The 20771-nt window shown below is 37.1% G+C and overlaps 1 protein-coding gene across 1 annotated transcript in view; it reads right to left on the bottom strand.

Moving 5' to 3' along the window:
• Zbtb10 (zinc finger and BTB domain containing 10) overlaps nucleotides 1–20771 on the bottom strand; it is a 51371-nt gene that overhangs the window by 21098 nt on the left and 9502 nt on the right. Inside the window, exon 2 of the mRNA XM_004639760.2 lies at nucleotides 15033–15924. Within this exon, the coding sequence (XP_004639817.1) occupies nucleotides 15033–15924 (892 nt within the window). The remainder of the gene's footprint in view (nucleotides 1–15032; nucleotides 15925–20771) is intronic.

Below are 20771 nucleotides of genomic sequence, written 5' to 3'. Positions count from 1 at the left end.
AAAAATAAAATAAAAATAACTGATGTCAATTAAAAAAATAAAGAGAGATATACCATACACAGAAAGATTGTTGAGCAAATTTGATAAAATTGTTATTTTAATATTTCCTGATGCCAGGCATGGTGGCGTACTCCTATAATACCAGTCCTCTGAAGCTGACACAGGAGGATTACTGAGAATTGGAGATCAGCCTGGGCTACATAGTGTGGTCAAGGCCAGCCTGAAGTAGATATCAAGACACAGCCTCTTTAAAAAAAAAAAAAAAAAAACAAGCCAATTGTTATTATTATGCTTCTAGTTAAGTAGAAACACATTAACCAGGTTGGTAGTCTTATATTGGTTCCAAAGAGAAATAACACTAGAATAATAGGGAACCATTTCATAAAAGAGGCCACTGTTAAGAGTTAATTTTGATGTTTGGAAAGGATGTATGGAGGCAACATAAGAAAAAAGGCAAGCTAATTAATGAGAATAATCCTTTGGCTGTAATCTGTATATTTCCTGTAAATATGTTCAATTCCACTATGTTTGGTCAGTAACTCAATACTACTCTTTCCTACTCAACTAACGAAACAGGTTCTCTCTGCTTCCAAACTATGCGTTAACATTTTTATTCATTTCCCAGATGAATTTATTTTGTGTTCCTAAAATGCAAATTTAAAACTGATTCACACTAATTCCTAGTCTGTTCTGCTTTAGGGGGACAGGGTCTCACTACTTTGCTCAGGCTTGCTCAAACTGATGCTCCTCCCAGTGCTGGGATTATAGGTGGGTACTACCACTCAGCCAAGTTTCTGAAAATGTTTTTAAAATGTCCTTTAACTATCACCACTAGCACCACTCATTTAAGACTTGTATCACCTATCCATGAGACCTTTGGCTTCCCAACATCCAAAATTAAACAAAAAATGAAAAACTAAAAACTCTGTAAAGTACAAATTCCCTATGATGAATGTGATCATCATGTATATCTAAACCATACCAATAAACCTAATAAACACTGAAGAAAAACAAAGATTCTCTGCACTTCTTAAAATAACATTGAAGCCAGGTTTAGTGGCTCATGCCTATAATCTCAGCACTCTAGAGACCAAGGCAGAAGGATTGCTATGAGCTGAAGGCTGAACCATACAGTCAGACCCTATCTCAAAAATACCCCCCCAAAAAAACCCTATTATTTAAATAAGCAAATAAATTGTTACATAGTACAATGGAGTCTCACACAGCAATGGTTCTAGAGTACAGTTATGAAGCCTCAAAATCACTCCAACTTTGGCACTGCACCCGAGAACAGCAGGATTCCATGACTGTGAAAGAGTAGTATAAATGGTGGTCAACTATGCACACAAGGTCTTACCAAACCTGTACATCACAGTAAGGTCTTGGCCCTTTTTTCAAAAGGCATAAAAGCATATGTATCTATGTTTTTAATGGTACTACAAGGACTGAGCCAAAGAAGCAAAGAGCTATATCCTTAGCTCTTTGTATTTTTTGAGATAAGTAAGGCTTTGATACTCCAGACTGCTCTTGTGATCCTCCTGCCTCAGTTTCAAAAGCTGGTGTTCACCAGCACACCTGGCTGGATTAAAGGATTTTCAACCAAATGTGCATGCCTGTAATTCCAATACTCAGGAAGCTGAGGCAGGAGGGGAGGCTGAGGTGAGGCAGGAGGATTGTGGCAAATCTGACCAGCCTAGGATACAAAGTGAACTCAAGGCTAGCCGGAAAAGACAATAAAAAGACCAGAAAGAAAGAAAGAGGAAAAAAAGGATGTAAGTAAGAAGTTAAATGCTTTAACTCATTTGCCTTTAAAGAGAACTACTTACTAATTCTGCTAAGAAGAATTAAAGGAGGGTGAAGGGATGTAAGCAGGTCAGCCTTTGTAGCAATCCAGACAAGAGTCTGAGGGTGGCCTTGACTTTTTGTTGCTGGCCAAGACAAGGGAAGAAAGTGGATGAATTTAAGAATGACTGTGGGGGTAGAACTGAGCTTGGTGGCAGACTGAATGTTGGGGCAAGGGAGTAAAGAGGGACTTTAGCTTATACAGTATTAATTGTAGGGAAGGAAACCTAAGGAAGTCAACCAACAGGGGTAATATTATTTAGTTGTGAACACAGGGTATGTGTGATACACCTAAGAAAGAAGGATGGGGTGGCAAGTTAAAAGAGTAAGCATGGTTCAGTCTGCCATTAAATTCCACCTCTACAGCTTCCCAGCAGTCAAACATGTCATTTTTCCTCTCTCATGTAGTGGGATCTCAAAGTCCCCCGATCAGTATCATCACGGAACTCTGCAGTAAGCGGAAATTCTCAGACCTGCCCAAGACCTACTGAATTGGCTTCTATTAGAGGCCCAGAAACCTGTATTTAACAAGCCTTCTAATGACCCTGCTGTTTACTAGGCTGAATAGAATTTTACTGTGAAAATGAAAGGTCATCTCATCTGACCCTAGTTTTTTTTTTTCTTTTTCTTTTTTCATTTTTAGTTTCCAAGTAGAGAAAGTTTGCAGCAGAGGCTACAGATCTGGCATTTGAGCTGGAAATGTCTGAGCTGTCAGAATATAAACAACAAACAACAGATACCATAGCAGTAAGCAGATAAAATCATGAAGAAAAATGCTGACCAAGTATATTGAAGAATTCTAGCACTTCATGAGCTAGAGAAATATGGAAAAGGCTTTCAGGGAAAGTCTATTTTGTCAATGCTGCCCAAGAATTAGAGGTGAGAAATGAAAAGTATGCACTATTTTCTCATTTGGTAAGCACCTAGATGCTGGATGTGAGGGCTGGGAAAATGGCTCAGTAGAATAAGTGCTTGCTTCCCTGGCAAGTGCAAGGGCCTGAGTTCAATCCCTGGTTCTAAAAAAAAAGATGCTGAGTGTGATGGAGCATACTCATAATCTAAGCACTCTGGGAGGCTGAGGCAGAAAGGTCAAAGTTTAAATCCAGCATGTGCAACTTAGACATCAGTGGGCTCCTGTCTCAAAATAAAAAATATTTTAAATGGGTTGGGGCTATAGCTCAGTGTGAAGGCCCTAGGGTTCAACCCTCAGTTCTTCATCTGTCAAAAAGCAAAAGCAAAACAAAACAAAAAAACTAGTGAAATACGAGGGCAATGGGATAAGTAGAGAAAATTAAGAATGATGAGGCTTTTTAAAACATAAGATAACCAGTTAGGGCCGGCCAGATAGATCAGTGGATTAAAGTGCCTACTTAGGCAGACACAAGGACTGGAGTTCAGAGACTGGGGTTCAGGGACACAGGTCCGATCCCCAGCGTGCCCTGCTGGCCCCAGCCCTGGGGCACACTGAGACAGCAACTGAGACTGGGCATGGTGGCATGCATGCCTGTAACCCCAACACTTGGGAAGCTGAAAACAGGAGGATCACAAATCTGATTTATGTAGTGAGACCCTGTAGACCTTGTACTAAAGACATAAAAACAAAACAAAAAAAACTAGCTAATAGATACAAGACAGATAATATTGTTAAGGAATTTGGCTATAAAAAGGATGTGAAACATGCCAGATGTGGTAGTTCACACCTGTAATCCCAGCACGGCAGAGGCTGAAGCAGGAGAACTTCTGGGAGTTCTAGGCCTGCCTAGGCTACATAGTGAGCTCAAGGCCAGCCTGAATTACAAGTGAGAGGGGAGGAAAAAAATAAAAAATAAAAAATAAAAATAAATATATGTATATATTCCCCCCCAGACAAAAGGGCTTTAAAAATATTAAGTACTGACTTATTATGTCTTACTAACATTTTGACCGGGACTGTATTAAGTCTGTAGACTTCCATACTGTGAACCTTTCCATTAAAAAAAGTATTTTGCCTTCTTTTTTTTTTTTTTTTTTTTTTTTTTCCAGGGATTGAACTCAGGCCCTTGCACTTGCCAGGGAAGTGCTTATTCCCCTGAGCCATCTCCCCAGCCCAGTATTTTGCCTTCTATACCTTGTATTACTAAATAAAGGTCAGTCTTAACAATATCTGAAAAATAATCTCAACTTTTAGTCTACAATTACATTAAAATGTACCCAAAAATTGAAATTTAGTGGCTTTGTTTTCCCACAAAGTTAAGTGTATTTTGCTAATTAGAAAATAAGATTTAGCTAGGCTCAGTGAGGAATGACACTAATCCTTGTTACCCAGGAGCCTGAGGCAAGAGGATCACAGGTTTGAGACTAACCTGGGCAACTTAGCAAGATAATGTCTCAAAATACAGTAAGAATGTGGCTGTGGGTGGCTGTGGGGTTTAGCGTAGGCTGTGGAATGCCTGCCCAGCATGCATGAGGGCCCTTGATCCAACTCCCAGCACCACCACCACCAAAAAGTAAGTAAATAAATAAGCATTTAAAACATTATCCAAACTACCAGGTTTCTTCATCTTTGGGGTAAAAACAGTCTGTAAACAGAGGCTGTTTCTATTCTAGTAACATTCTACAGAGACTCGCTAGTGGCTTTCATCAGCTAGGTTTTTTTTTTTTTTTTTTTTTTTTTTTTTTTTGTAATGTATCTAGTACAGGGTCTACAGGTTCTCATTATACAGATCGCACGGACTCCTAGTGATCCACCTGTTTACAGCCTCCCAAGAGCTGGGATGACAGCGGCATGCCACCACACCCAGTCTCAACTGCTGTCTCAGTGCACCATGGGGGGCAGGCCCGGGGATCGAACCCTGGCCCCTGCACCTGCTTGACAGCGCGTTAATTGATCAACTAGTTCTTACAGCAGGTATTTTTTCCATTCTCAGCCTGAATTAGAATTTAATTTGTGATCTTTAATCCTACCAAAGAGGGTAGACCCAGAACTTGTTAGCCGAAAGCTTTCTTCCTTTGCCTCTACCGTATTTCCCCTCAAAAATAAAACCATACCCATGCTACAGGTACAAAATTATACTGTCTCTCTTCTGAAAGGTACCAAGTACTTGGTTCTTCATGCTAAAAAAAAAAAAAAAAAAAGCTCAAAATAGGTGAGTTCTTCTTTGTTGGCTGTGTTTTCATCAATAGTGTGGTTAGGGGCCGTGGAGATAGCTCAGTAGAGTAAGTGCTTGCCTGGCAAGCGCAAGGTCCCGAGTTCAATCCCAGGTCCCGCAGGAAAACAAAACAAAAGCATGTGCTTGACTTATGAATCATTATATCACAACTCTTTTTAACATCATTTAAAATCAGGCGAAGCATGGAACAATTCATTATTATTTTGCTGTGAATATATAGGAGGCAGGCAACCAACACAACTCATTTAATATAGAATAATTTTTTCTTGCTTAGGAAGCATGACAGTAACTCAATCATCACCTTTTTTTCTAAATGTACGTATATGGCTGCAAAATAAGTAACATATTTGATCTTGAATTAGTCAAGATCTTACTACAAAATATTTTACTTCACTTAAATTTAGAAAAAATATTTCTTTGCAAACAGCAGAAAAGTTATTAAAACACTAAGCTTTACAAGATGAGTTATTTTATTAGGAGTAGGTATATCTATCTATCTGTGGAATATACTATTTAAACAATCAGAGCTGGCCAAGGACATGACTAAGTGGTCAAAGCACCTGCCTGGCAAGTGCAAAGACCAAGGTCTGATCCCCAAACTGCATGCTGTGCTGGCCCCTAAACCTGGGGCACACTGAGCCGGCCACTGAAACAGGGTGTGGTAGTGCACACCTGTAATCCCAGCACTGAGGAGGCTGAGTAGTGAGACCATGTACCAAATGAATGAATGAATGAATGAATGAAAAAAATTTAAAAAATTAAATGACTGGAGCCATTAAATGTTAACCAATGGGTAACTTCCTCTACCTTTACAAATGTTTTTCTCCATCTGACAAAAAGCAGTCCCCACAAAACAAAAACACAATTTTTACATCTAGCAGTTAAGTCCTCTCATAAATTCTCATCTATATTTCACTATCCCTCCATGTAACAATAAGAATACTTGTATCAACTTTATTCATGAGGACACTAAAGCTCAGCCAGGTTAAACAACAAGCTAGTAACAGATTCCACTGTTTAGTGACTGTGCTATACTGCCTTCTTGTTCCTTAGGAGCACCAAGTTTCAGGGCCCACAACATAGCAGGCAACCAAAAAATCTGGTAATTTGCAATCCTGGGAGTGAGTGAGTCAAGACTATCTTCAAACTTACTTGTTAGTGATATTTGATATGCTGTACTTTTACTGAATGAATAACAAAAAGATAAACCTTCATTCTATACCTAACCCAGAGCTGACTGTATTTTTGTTTTTAAGGGAACCAAGATACTAGCTATAATTGTCCTTTACAATAATACCTTTTTTTTTTTTTTTTTAGGGGGGAGTCTTTTTTAGACAAGGTTTTTCACTATGTAGTTCAGGCTGGCCTTGAACTCACAGTGATCCTCTTTCCTCAGACTCCTGAATGCTGAGATTATAAGTGTGCACCATCATGCCCAGCTCTTCCAATTTTGTTAAAAATACAAATAAAGTACTCTTGAAAATTAATGACAGATATTATCAAAAATATTTTTCATCTTTCATTATCATACAAGTTCTGTATATAATAGGTTCAAAGTCTTTTTTGTAGATTCAGAATTAAAAGCATGTGCTATATTTTTCAGATATAGGTATATTCATTTTTCTCTTTCAGTAAAAGCAGTTGCAACATGTGTAGGCATATATAACAAGTATACACAAACATACAAAGCATCCTTCACAGTTACTGTAGTGCCCTAGAAATGTGGTATTAATTTTTCCTTCACTCTTTCTTTTTAACAAGCTTCACCAATTTACTCGTCAAATTCACACTAATTCCTCCAATTTTAAACTTCTTAAATATAAGCATAAACATAACAAATAACTAGTTTAAAAAACTTTCCTTATTTTTAAAGCCCAGGTTTCATTATGCAGTTCATACTGGCATTGAGCCCCCTATGTAGGTTTAGGGTGGCCTCAAGCTCCCAGACATCCTCCTGCTTCAGCTTCCCAACTGCTCAGATAATAAATAATAGATGTGTGTCACCATGCCTGACTACTAGTTAAAAGGACAAGACAACTCTTGTTGCCACAGTTTGTAAAGTAAAATCCACAATTCAAAATGTTCCACTGAGAAGGGGAGCAGGGAGGGCAGAGAGGAAAGGAAAGAAGGGCAAAGAAAAAAATGGCAACAGAGCTTTTGCATATAAGGAGAGAAAAAGGGGTTGAAAGGAAGAGGAAAGTCAGAAAAAGAATCAAGATATATCATGTACAGGTACAAATCCTCTATGATAAATGTGATCATTATATACCAATAAACTTTTAAAAATGTAAAAAAGTTCACAATTCATTTCCATGATATACAAAGATAGTTACAAAGGAGCTCTTCCTAACCCATCTTGCTACAGTCCCCATTCTGTTCTTTTGCTTTGTTACAACACTCATTTCTTGTCACCTGGGAATGAATGCCCTTCTTTCTCTCCTTGACAATTACAGTACTACACAGTATAAGACTAAACTCTTGTCCAACTCTGCTGAGCAGTTAGGGGCCTTCTACTGTACCCTTCACTATAATTGTTTCTTTCTTTCTTTCTTTTTTTGCGGAACTGGGGATTGAACTCAGGTCCTTGCACTTGCCAGAGAAGCGCTTATTCCACTGAGCCATCTCCCTGGCCCCTATAATTATTCTTTTAAGTGTTTATTTCTTAATTATAATCATTAATCTGCATTACTTGTACAGGTTAATGAGTTTCTCTGTGACAATTCCATCCCTATATATCTTGTGCTTTGAATCTGCTTTCTCTTGTCCCTGATCCTTATTAGTCTAGTCTCTCCTCTACATACAAGCTGTCATTATTTCAGCTTTTATACGAGAAAATAAACTGAAAAGGAGCAGAATGATGACAGACCATCCTATTACTAGCATCCATTTAAAACCTAAATACTAAAAGCCGAATGTGGTGGCATATGCCTGTGAGAGGTTGAAGAAGGAAGCTTGTCTCAAGTTTGAGGCCAGCCTGAACTATACATTAAGTTCAAAGCCACCATGAACTATTTAGCAAAAGAGGCTGTCTCAAAAAAAAAAAAAAAAAATTGAAAGAGTTTATTTTAAGCTAACCATTGGGAACTTCTTTCAAAATTTGTTAAGAGGTCTTCAAATTTCCAATTATAAGTTTCAAATAAAATGACAACATTTCAACTTGCTAATCTGTACAACTGTAAAAGGATGCCTGGAAGGTTTCCAGGTTCTGAGCATCTGGAATTGCTAAGAAAAAACAGGAATTCAGGCCCTCTCAGGATAAAATGGATAATGAAAATTTTTAATGTATTTTGAAGTAGTAACTAAAACACCCTAATGAAGTCTGAAGTAGCACCCTATAATCAAAACATTAATATTTCTACCATAAAACACTCAGTTTTCACATTGAAGGAAGCTTTAAAGTAACTAGTTTTAAATGAGTTACAAAAAAACTGGTTTCGAATTATAAACCTGAAGTTTTCTTTCCTATTAGAAGGGTTTTTTGGGAGGTACACAGGCTAGTTAAGTGGCAAAATTCAGCATAAAGCCAAGTGTCCTTTATTAAAGCTAAGTAAAAATCTCTAAGTTTAATTTCTATTTTTATTTATTTTTTATTTTTTGGCAGAACCGGGGATTGAACTCAGGCCCTTGCGCTTGCCAGGGAAGTGCTTATTCCACTGAACCATCTCCCTGGCCCCTTAAATTTAATCTCTTAAACTTAGAAAAACCATCCATACATTGTTATTATGGTTAATACAGTGGGATTTCTCAAATCAGATAACTTGTTTTCAAAACTGTACAAATGTTTTGCTAGTTCTAAAAATTTGATCATTTAGGAAGTATTTCAGAATTGTGCTTAACCAAAAGTAATAACTATGAATTATCACCTAAAATAGAACACTGGGAGTGCTGATAGAGCCTAACTCAAAAGAGTTGCTACACTAGAATAATTACTTCCAATATATGCCATTAATTAGGATTCCTTACATTTTTCTAGCTTGAGTATTTTTCTCAGAATTGCTTTCTAAATATTACAGTATATGCTTTTTAACAAGAAGGCAATTACACAAATTGGAAATGTAAGAACTTAAAATTGGTTTCAACTCTTATTTGTAAAGCTTACAAACTAATGAACTATTTTCTCTCATCAGAAGTAGAGATGAGAGAAAAGAACTTAGATTTTGTTTCATTTTATTTTTTACGTATTTACTACGGGGTCTCACTACACAGATGGGACTCGTAGTGATTTTGTTTTCAACCTCCCCAAATGCTGGGATTTCAGGCACCATCACCACATCCAGTCTCAATCTGTCTCAGTGCACTTGGGGGCAGGGCCAAGAGGGCAGATGAAAAGGATTTTAAAATAACAGTATGACAAAGCCAAGCCTACACAGACTACTAAATGATGTTCTAGAGAGGGAGCAAATTGATCACAGCCCCATGAATGAGAATGGAAAGAACCTGCCAAATAGGGCAAACAGAGGAGAATAAGAGGTATACAATACTAGTCTTTTAGCTATTCTTTTGTGTTCAGCAGCACACCCTACAAATGGACTTCTCTTCCACCCTATGAGTGATGATTCCACCTGAGTCTACAGGGTGGATTTCAAAGAAATAGCTGTAGCTCACTTTCACAAGTGACGCCTAGCCACCAGTAACTGTCATGGTCATTATGCATGTCCACAACGCACTAGAACTTTGTGCGATATCCTATCCTCAAACTGTTAAAAGTGCTGGTCATTTATTTGCCATTCCAGTATTTATCTTATGTTTTACTCTTAGTACTTCTTTGCTATCATGAAAACTTTTTATTTCAATTGTTTTGAAACATTTAATTTTCTGAATATTGCTTAATCTTAATTTTTGTTCTAAGATTTATACTGTATCTTTGACTTATAATTTATTTAAAAGACATTGTATGATATCTTCTCCTAGTATTACAAACTTTAAAAAGTATATTTCCATTTTCTGTTGACTTAAAAAAAAAAAACCAACAAGTTTGTGCCTATGTTATTATTTCTTGCCTATATCTTGTAATATCAGAAACTACTTTGGCAGTAACAATACACAATGTACTAACCATTGTTACTCTCCTAAAATCTTGTTTTGAGATTTTGTACCATTGTTTTTATTTTTTTTCTTTAAAATAAAAATAACTGATGTAAAAAATAAATAAATAAATAAATAAAAGACCAAAAAACAGTATGGCTTGTGATCAAATAAAATTACTTTACATTTGATCACTTGTGTGGCATAAGAAAAAAAAAAATCAGTCATTTACATGGAACTATGTCAACTTTATCAAAAGATAAAAAACTACTGCTGGGTATAGTGGTGCATGCCTGTAATCCCAGCACTCAGGAAGGCTGGAGCAGACAGACCACAATCTGAGGCCAGCCTAGGCTACATAAGTGAGTTCGAGGCCAGCCTATACTACATAATGAGACTCCCGTCTCACCCTCCCCCAAAAGATGCGAACTACTACATATAGCAATCTACTACAGCATTAACCGGAAACACCTGAACTGCCCATGACACAGTATCAACTATAAAATCCATTTGAGGACTTTTCAGGAGTCAGTACCAGGAAGTCTGCCATCTTAGAGAAGGTATGTTTCCTCCTTTTGAGACAGGATGCTTAGTACCTTGATCTTTAGGATCAATTAAAAACAAGGGCAATCTCTTTATATCCAAAAAATCTCTTTGCTAATTTTTACTTACATTATGGAAATCTGTCAATTTAAAACCTGTTCAAAATAAAGTACTATGCGTGCAACACATAGTACTATTATTTACAAGGGTGAGGTTTGCTAGTATGACCATAATTAAAAAACTAGACTCATAAAACAAAATTTCATTAGCCCAGAGCATGAAAAGATCAAAATGGGATTAAGACCCAATTTTCTCTGATTGATTTCTACATGAATATACTGCTAAATTAATTTCAGCTGGCTAAAACTTAGGTTTCTTAGTTGGAAATCACCAAGACAAGGATTCGAAATTTTAACATTATCAAAACACATTAATTACACTTCCTTGGGGGACGGGGAGATGGCTCAGTAGAATAAGTGCATCTCTGGCAAGTGCAAGGGCCTGAGTTCAATCCCCAGTTCCACAAAAAAAAAAAAAAAAAAGGATATATACACACACATACATATATACTTCCTCATTTGATTACTCAGATTTTAGTTTTGAGGTTTAATTATTCTATAATCAAAAAAAATTTTTTTTGTATTTTTTAGGAAAGGGTCTATGGGGTGTTCAGGGTCTCACTACTAGATCAGAATTGTAGTGATCTGCCGGTTTACAGGCTCTCAAGAACTGGGATTACAGGTGCACACCACCACAACCAGTCTTAGCATGCCCCGGGGGTGGGGCTGGCAGGCAGGCCTGAGGATCAACCCTCAAACTAATTTTGATCAAGCACAGGATATCATCCAACAGTTTCAAATTATATGGTAAGAAGATATCATTAAAACTATGATTTACAAACAAACCACAGCTGTCCAACTTCCCTGCCCCCCTTTATTAGACCTGAGGTTCCATTCCCAGTGTCAGGGGGAAAAAGTTAAAAGGGTACTCATTTTTAAGAGACACATATCTACTAGTTTAGTAGCTTAATCGCAAGGTTTTAATGAGACAGTTCTAAATGTGACACCTGCCCTGCTACTTTTATTGATGAAACCACCTTGGTGAAACATGGCTCAGTGTTTTTCATATCAGATATTTTCTGGAAAAAGTCAACAAGGTGGGGGAGAATAACAGCCTATAAAAACAGGACTTCAGGGGAATCTTTTAATATCTTAATATTTGAAGGGTTACCAAATATGACCACAGAGATTAGAGGTTAGGTTCAAATCACAGTACTCAAAAATGACAGAACTAGAAATTATGGAGAAAGTTTCACAAAATATAGAATGACTTAATAATGGTCACCCTATACACAGAATGCTTAAGAAAATAAATCTTTCCCAAATGTGGTGACACATGCCTATAATCTGAGCACTACAAAAACTGAGTTAGGAGGATCAAGAGTGTGAGGCTAGTCTGTGAAAGACAAGAAAGGAATTATACACCAAAAACTGGCAGAATAAATTTCACTGGAACACCTCCACATTCATTTGTTTACATTTTGCTCACTACTACTCTCCTACAACAAATGGCAGCGTTGATTATCTGACCTCACGGCAGCAAAGCCAAGTATTATGTATTTTACCTTCACAATAAATAAAATATGCTAACTCTTGCTGCAATGTCTTATTATGCCCTAACCATAAAGCTTTTTAAGACTCATTTTTTGTCCTCAAATGTTGTTGCATTTAAAGGCATTAACAAATTGTAAAAAGCTTTAGCAATTGGAATGTAGCATACAGCTGATGAAACCAAATCTGACTTTAAACAAGATGCCAAGGTGCTAACATTGACATAAAAACATAATTGTGTTTTACAATGTAAGAGATAAACTGAAGACATACGAGATTATCAACAATGTATTTATGACACATCCACACTATCCATACAAGTATGCTAATAAGCTGCTAATAAAATTCCTAGTAGTGTTGCTATTTTTTCAAAGTATGCATTATGGTTCAAAAGTATTGTTTTTCTTTAAATCACTCCAATTATATACATGGCCATAATTTTAATGGGCAGGAGGAGCTTTGCAAGTTTGAGGCCTGCCTGGGCTACAATGTGAGTTCAAGGCCAGTCTGAACTACATGGAAGACAATCATTTTAATGGGTTAGCTCTAATTAGTTTTGCCATCAAACTGCTGCACAAAATATCTGCTTACTCTTTAAGGGAAACTTGCGCTGTGTGCACATCTGCAATGGCAGGTATGTTATACTATATATGTATACACTACAGGGTTCCCACTATGCTAGCCAATGCAGATCTATTTCTCAGAATTCTTTTGAGGTCTTCTATAATATTAAGCTAAAACATTCAATTTAATAAAACTGCCAGGAGGTATTCTTGCTAAACACAATATAAAAGAGCAACAAATAGTATTATACACACGTTATTTTTCACATAAATAAAATTTCACCAATTTAACTTAAATTCTGAAAATTAAAAACCACTCTGCAATTTGGGAACTAAAAACAGTAATTTTTACAGACAGTAAGATTCTTAGGTGATCACCATCAAGTAAGTCAGATACCAAACCGTGCTTTACATTGTGTAAGGCACAAACATTACATCAAATATGAAAGCACTGGACAAATCTAAGATGAGAGACCAGGCCAGGGGGACAGCTCTGTGGCATAAGCACATGACTGGCATGTACAAGGTCCCAAGTTTGATCCCTGGTACCACCAAAAAAAAAAAAATTGTAGCACAAGAAACCTCAAACCCACTGAGCTGTTTCTTCAAATAAGATTAGGCACTTCTAAATTAAACTAGAGATAAGAGGACATTTTTGTATTTATATTCTTAACACAATTTAAAAGAATCCCCATCATCAATATGTATGATATTCTAAGATTCTAGTATACATTCTTTTCAGAATACATGGAAGAAAAAGTTCTAAGAGGCCTCCTACTAATGCAGGCAAACAAATGAGATAGTTATAGTGGACAAACTTAGAATATTCCAACTTCTTCTGTGGTAAGAACAAGATATAGTACTAAACAAATTAGAATGCAGGGCTGGGGAAGCAGCTTGGTGCTCTAAGTACCTGCTGGAGGGCCAGGGAGATGGCTTGGTAGAAAAAGCACTTGCCTGGCAAGCGCAGGGTCCCGAGTTCAATCCCCTGTACCACACACACACAGCACCTGCTGAGCAAGCACAAGGATCTGGTTCTGATCCAGGGTACCACATGCCATGCCTGCCTGTGCCATCCCAACCACTGATACTGGGTGTGGTGGCGCACACCTATAATCCCTGTGCTGGGGAGGCTCAGATAGGAGGATCACTGTGAGTTCAAACTGTGTAGCAAGACCCTGCACCAAATAAAAAAAAAATCTTACATAAAAAAATTAGAATGCAATTACCAAAACTCCAAAATTCTGTAAAACACATGTTGAAATACCTGAGAAGGAAATGTAAACTAGATCTGTCAAGTGCTCCAAAGTGACCAAATTATTATACATTACAACTATAGGCTTTATCTTTTCTAGTGCTGGTTGTAAATAGTAAACAGAGGAAATGAGCAGGTGAGGCAATCTACAGAATGCCTTGCACAACGAAGTTCATAGGCACTGCTCAAGTCGGTTTGACTTAGATTTTTCAGATTGAGAACAGTGCAAAAGTACATCACACAACATCCTTTTCCATTTTTAGTATGTTATTTAGTAAATTTCATGAAGTATTCAACAATTATAAAATGTTTTGCATTACATCAGATTGACCAATGGTAGGCTAGTTTTTGGGACCCAATTCAGGTAGACTAGACACTAAGCTATAACTTCAATAAGTTGTATATTAGTGCATTTTAATTTCACTTTTATGATATTTTTAAGAACATCTCACTTCTATAAAGAAGCTGTATATGCAGATCAGGTAACACAACTCTTGAGAAACTCATACATTTCCAAGACAAAGTATACCAGAGATTTTGTGTTTGATTGATTTTTCCCCTTAATCTATTACAAATGTTCAAATATAGTGTTATACATAAATTACTTTTGTAATAAAAATTTAACTACAATGTTACTTTAAAACATATCCAAGAAAATTAAAAACAAAAACAAAAACAAGAAATCCCAGTGCTCAGGAGACTGAGGCAGGAGGATCATTGTGAGTTCAAGGCCAGCCTGAGTTATACAACTAGAGTTCAAGACCAACCTGCACTATACAGAAAGACCCTGTCTCACCTCTTGCCCCAAAATAAATATATATCACAAGATTATGACTAGGCTGAGCATAGTGGCATATGACTACAATCCTAGCAGTCAGGTGGCTGGGGCAAGAGGATCATCATGGGTTCAAGGCCAGCCTGAACTACACAGTAAGACGTGTAGTTTTTCAGATGATATATGTTTATGAAATTATATATAAATAAGAGATATCTTTGTACAAAATTATATATAGAGATATCTTTGTATATATCATACAATATTTACCTGATTCCTGCTTGATGTTTAGGGTCTTATTCTCCTCTGGATGGGCAACAGGTGGCTGTATCACTGAGGAATCTTCTAAATTCGTTTCATTATTAGGTGGTGTATTATAAACAAATCTCTTTGTAGTTTGGTTTTTCCTCCTTGTTTTGCCGGTCTCTTGAATTCCCTGGGAACCTATATTATTCCAAATAAACACTTTTGCTTGACCTGGAGACTCATTTTCAGCCAATTCAGGAGAACCGTGCTGGGTCCAATTACTGTCACTCACTTGGAAGGTATCCATTTGGCCCTCGTTGACATTAGAATCATCATTTTCCATTTTTATATTACTTGCCAAATTGGTAAGATTGTGTGTTGCCCAAAAGCTGGCAATTTTTTGATCCCGCGATGAAGACAGACCATCTGTATTGATTGATTTTCTATTATTATAGTCCACAACCACAGACTCTGGAGCTTCTGATTTCATGCTTATATTTAAGGCATCTCTAATGAAATTTCGGCAAGTATGAACAACTTCACTCATCTGAAGGTAGCTGGCCACTGTCATCACTTCAATGGCATTTTGGCTAGTGAGCACCAGGTTACCAGAATACAAGAAGTCCAAGATGACTGAAAAACCTTGAACTAAAGCAATATCTAAATGGGTAGTATTATTTTGGTTAGGGCTGTCTTTGTTTGAGACACAATATAAAGTCTTAAAGAAACGGCTGCCTGCAACCAGGATGTTCTTGTGGGCTTTAAAGATTTTCCCATTCACCACAATGCTGACATCACAAAGAATATCTTTTTTTCTCTGTTCATCTAGTTGTCGAAGAAGTTGATAGCAATAAGAGTTCTCATTTGGCCTGCTATTGAAGTCACAGTACCCCTCCTCTGCTGGTATTTCTAATTCCTGTAATTGAATGGAAAACAGTAATATTAAGTTTTATTTACATTTAGAGCCCCATACCAAGGAAAAACAATTATTACCCACATAAGTTTTTTTAAAAGTACAAGTCAAATATACAGATTAGTAATTACACACTTGGAGACTGAAGCATCATCCCAAATGCTGAAAGGAATGAATAATGCAGCGTAACTCATTGCTACTGTAAGAAAAATAAAACACCTGAGGACCAGTATTTTATTGATTTTTCTTTTCATATGAAATCTGAAAAAATAAATCATATTTAAAATTAAAAAGGGGCCGGGGAGATGGCTCAGTGGAATAAGCGCTTCCCTGGCAAGTGCAAGGGCCTGAGTTCAATCCCCAGTTCTGCAAAAAAAAAAAAAAAAAATACATACCTCTGGGGGCAGGGGAGATGGCTCAATGGAATAAGTGCTTCCCTGGCAAGCACAAGGGTCTGAGTTCAATCCCCGGTTCCGCCAAAATAAATAAATAAATAAATTTAATTTAATTTAATTAAAAAGAATAATTACAGTAAAACCTTGATTGGGCATAATTCATTCTAAAAACATGCTTGTAATCCAAAAGCACTTGTATATCAAAGCAAAGTCCCCCATAACAAATGGAAATTCAGATGATTCATTTCACAACCCAAAAATATTCATATAAAAGTGATTATAATAATGCAATATAAAATAATAAAGAAGGGGCCAGAGAGATGGCTCAGTAGAATAAGGGCTTCCTTGGCAAGCACAAGGGCCTGAGTGCAATCCCCAGTTCCGCCAAAAAATAAATGAATAAATAAATAAAATAATGATAAAGAAAAACAAAATATAAAGAAAAATATGCAAGCTAACTCCCACTTACCTTTGGAAACCTTTGTGACTAGTATGAGGCAGACAGGAGAAAGGAGGGTTATTGCATAGGGAATCAATGCTACCTACTGGCTCAATGGAATCTTTTTCTTTCTGTGCACTTTTAACACAACTTATCCAATGGTATTTGTTCTTGCTTCCTTTTGAGGATTTTGTAGAAATGTGACATTACATTGTCATTCAACAGAATGACTGCTCACACAGCTACAATCTTATTTGAATGGTGGTTTTCTACAAAATTTTGGGGGTTTTTGTTGTTTTTTGGGGTTTTTTTCATAATTTTATTGATAAATAGCAATGAGACAGTTTCAAATCAAATCGCTAAGACAGTTTCAATAATTAACACACTGCATACATTCTTCTTAGTGGTTCAAAATTTTGTTGTTTCCCACATTTTACACGTGTCCCCCTAATCTCATTTGAAATAAGGAATTGTGCCTTTTTCTCATCTATAAGATCTATATAACCTCTTATTGTTGGATTTGATCACCCACAATCCCAAATGAGAGATCAAGAGAGAGTGGGGAAGGGGAAACTTTGGCTCAGGTGTGATCATGTGACATTCAGCATTGCAACTCCCACTGCAAGACAATTCTCATTGGTCAAGTTATCAATTTAATAGCAATGTCTGTTCCCCTTGTGGAATACTCGTAGAAAGTTACTTGCAATCCAAGGTTATACATATATACTTCTGAAACTTTCCTCTTCGTCATCACCTTCTGGTAGATAATGATCTTAAAATATTCAACTTATTATGGTGGGCATGTACTGTTAAAAAGGTAAATTTTAAGGACCGTGTCAGCCCTGCCCCCGGGGGGGCTTTGAGACAGCGATTTTCTTTTCTTTTTTTTTTTTTTTTTGGGCAGAACCGGGGATTGAACTCAGGCCCTTGTGCTTGCCAGGCAAGCACTTATTCTACTGAGCCATCTCCCCAGCCCCAAGACAGCGATTATTGGGCGTGGTGGCACACACCTGTAATCCCAGCTCTTGGCTGAACACAGGAGGATCACTAGAGTCCAATCTGTGTAGTGAATTGAGATTAAAAAAAGGTAAAGTTTTAAGTCCTAGCATACACAGCTATCAAGCAGTTTAGGTCAATGCCATTATTAAACATAACTACTGATAAACAGTCTGGTGAAAATGTACTTCTACTATAGGAATATAAATCCAAAACAAAAACCAAAAATGCATATCCATAATTTTATGGGAATGAAGAAAAACATGTATGATATAGACTAGAGTATATACATGCTGAAAGGGCAGCAGGAGGGGAGGGGCGCAGGCAAGGCAGGAATGCAAAAAAAATTCTTATAGAAACAAACCATCTACATGGTAGACTCCAAAATAATCACAAAGCTCCATTCAAACCAATCATGGGCATGATCAAGTTATAAAATATTACTTTTACTGTTGAATCCTGGTCATAGAATGAATATGCACAATAATATCAATTTTGTGAAACTAAATGACAACCCATCTAAATTTTTGTGCTGTTCCCAGATATACAGGGAGTCAACTGAAACAAAAAAAAAAAATAGTGTACTAGAACTACAGAACACGTCTGTAACCCCAGCACTCAGGAGGCTGAGGCACGAGGATTGCTGAGTTCGAGACCAGCCTGTGCTACTAAGTGAGCTCAAGGCCAGCTTGAACTGCATGGGGACAGCCTGTCTCAAAAAAGACCAGAAAGGGAAAAATCACGCAAGGATATATATGCAGAACAGCTAAGATGATTTTGCTACTAATTTCATTATTATTATTTTATTGGTGGTACCCGTGATTGAACTCAGGACTTTGTGCCCATCATTTTTTTTTTTTTTTCTTAAAGTAGCAGTTAATGTTTAAAATTTTCTAGGGTGAGCCAAATAGCTCAGCGGATTAAAGCACCTGCAAGCAGGCCTAGGACCCAGGGTTCAATCCCTGGGCCTGCTCTCCCTGGGCAGACTGAGATAGCAATTGAGACTGAGCATGGTAACACACCAGCTCTTGGTAGGCTGTAAACAGGCGGATCACTAGGAGTCTGATCTAGTAATGAAATCTAGGAGACCCACAACACCCTGTAAACCCTTCCCTAAAATACACACACACACACACACACACACACACAAAGCTAGCTAATAGATATTTCAATAAAAATATGAATACCTGGAAAAACCAAAAATCTTAAACAATACAGTTTCAGAACATTCATTAAGTGTTCACAAGTGCAAGGTCCTGAGTTTCACTCCTGGTACCCCACTCCCCCTCCAAAAAGAACCCCACCACTTTTGGAGACGGTTATATCTAACTGTAGGCATAATCACAGGGTATGGTCACTGTATCCTCCATTTTCTAAGCTGATCCTACCAATGTGATTAAAATTCTTGCTCAGTGGAATAAGTGCTTGTCTGGCAAGGTCCTGAGTTCAATCCCTGGTACCATCAAAAAGGAAAAAAAAAATTCTTTGGGCTGGGGAAGATAGCTCAGTAGAATAAATGCTTGCCTGCCAAGCACAAGGTCCTGAGTTCAATCTCTGGTACAGCAAAAGAAAAAGTCCTCTTTCTTTCTGTAGTGCTGGCTGGGGACCAAACTCACCAGAGCTTCAACATCCTAGTCAAGGTCTCTTACACCACCAAGTAACATTTCTTACCCTTTAATATTTTCTTGCTAAATTGCACAGACTGGACTAAATCTTTTTAAAAGTACATTTGTGCGTGAGTCCAAATGTATTTTTAAAAATAACTCAGTCAATTCTGAGGTTGACTCAGTGAGACTCTGTCTCAATATAAAAGAGAGGGAGGTTGGAATTGTAGTTCAGTGCAAACACACTCAGTTGAACCCTAAATAACACATAAACACAAACTTAAAATCCCAACTACTAAAATATCTGTCCACTGTATTTTGATACAAGTTCTACAAATCAAACACTGTATAATCACGATTTTTCCTGAGGAAAAATGAGGAAAAACATAACATCCCCTTGATTTCATAAGCAATATTGCCAATTTTATTTTCATTATTTAGTAAAAAGACTACATGATGCTATGTGTTTCGTGATTTCGAGTGGACTTTTCTCTTTTTTGTGGTACTGAGGACTAAATTCAGCGCATTCACACTAAGCTATAAACCTAGCCCTTTTTAACTTCTTAACTAGAAATGGGATCACTAAGTTGTCTAGGCTGGGCTCAAACATGATTCTTCTGTTGCAGCCTCCCAGAGTGAATTGTTTTGTTCGTGGTGATAAAGCCAGGGCCTCAGCATAAGCTTACCAAGCATTCTACCCCTGAGCTACAACCCCAGCACCTATGATGTGTTTGTAATGGCTATTAAATATTCCCTTCAAAATCAAACATTTCCAAGTCAAGAAATGTGTACTCTCCAAGGAGATTATTACTTGAGGATTTGGGTAAAGTAGCTAAATATGCATATAGCAATAAAATGAACTGCCAATAATATTTGCTGAAGCAAATAAATTAAGAAACTTTTAAAACCAAACACAAAATCAACCAAGTTATCTCTTTTTGGTCCCTTTTTTAACCTTCTATTTCCAGTTAGTATTTTGGTAACATAAGTTATCACTAATTAAAAACTGATGAAGAGGTGGGTGGTAAATATTTACACAATTATTTTTTCAAATATAAAAATCTTGTCAAAAAGGAAAACACAAGGGCTGGACAAATAGCTCTGCGGATTAAAGTGCCTGCAAGCAGGCACAGGGGCTAGAGGTTCTATCCCTAGGCCTTCCTCGCAGGTCTGCCTCTGATATGGCAACTGAAACTGGCACGGTGGCACACACCTGTAATCCCAGCTCTTGGAAGGCTATAAACAAGCAGATCATTACCAGTCTAATTTAGTAGTGAGACCCTGAACACACTGTAGACCCTTCCCTAAAATACAAAAAAAAAAAAAAAAAAAAAAAAAAGAAAAACACAACTCAGACTCAGTCTAAAATGATTATAGAAGGTTTTAAGGGAATGGACTTTCACAGTCAAATATCAG

Source organism: Octodon degus, unplaced genomic scaffold, assembly GCF_000260255.1.
Source record: "Octodon degus isolate 3935 unplaced genomic scaffold, OctDeg1.0 scaffold00114, whole genome shotgun sequence".
Classification (NCBI taxonomy): domain Eukaryota; kingdom Metazoa; phylum Chordata; class Mammalia; order Rodentia; family Octodontidae; genus Octodon; species Octodon degus.
The sequence above is the reverse complement of the archived record's forward strand: the minus strand, read 5'-3'. Positions and strand labels throughout refer to the sequence as shown.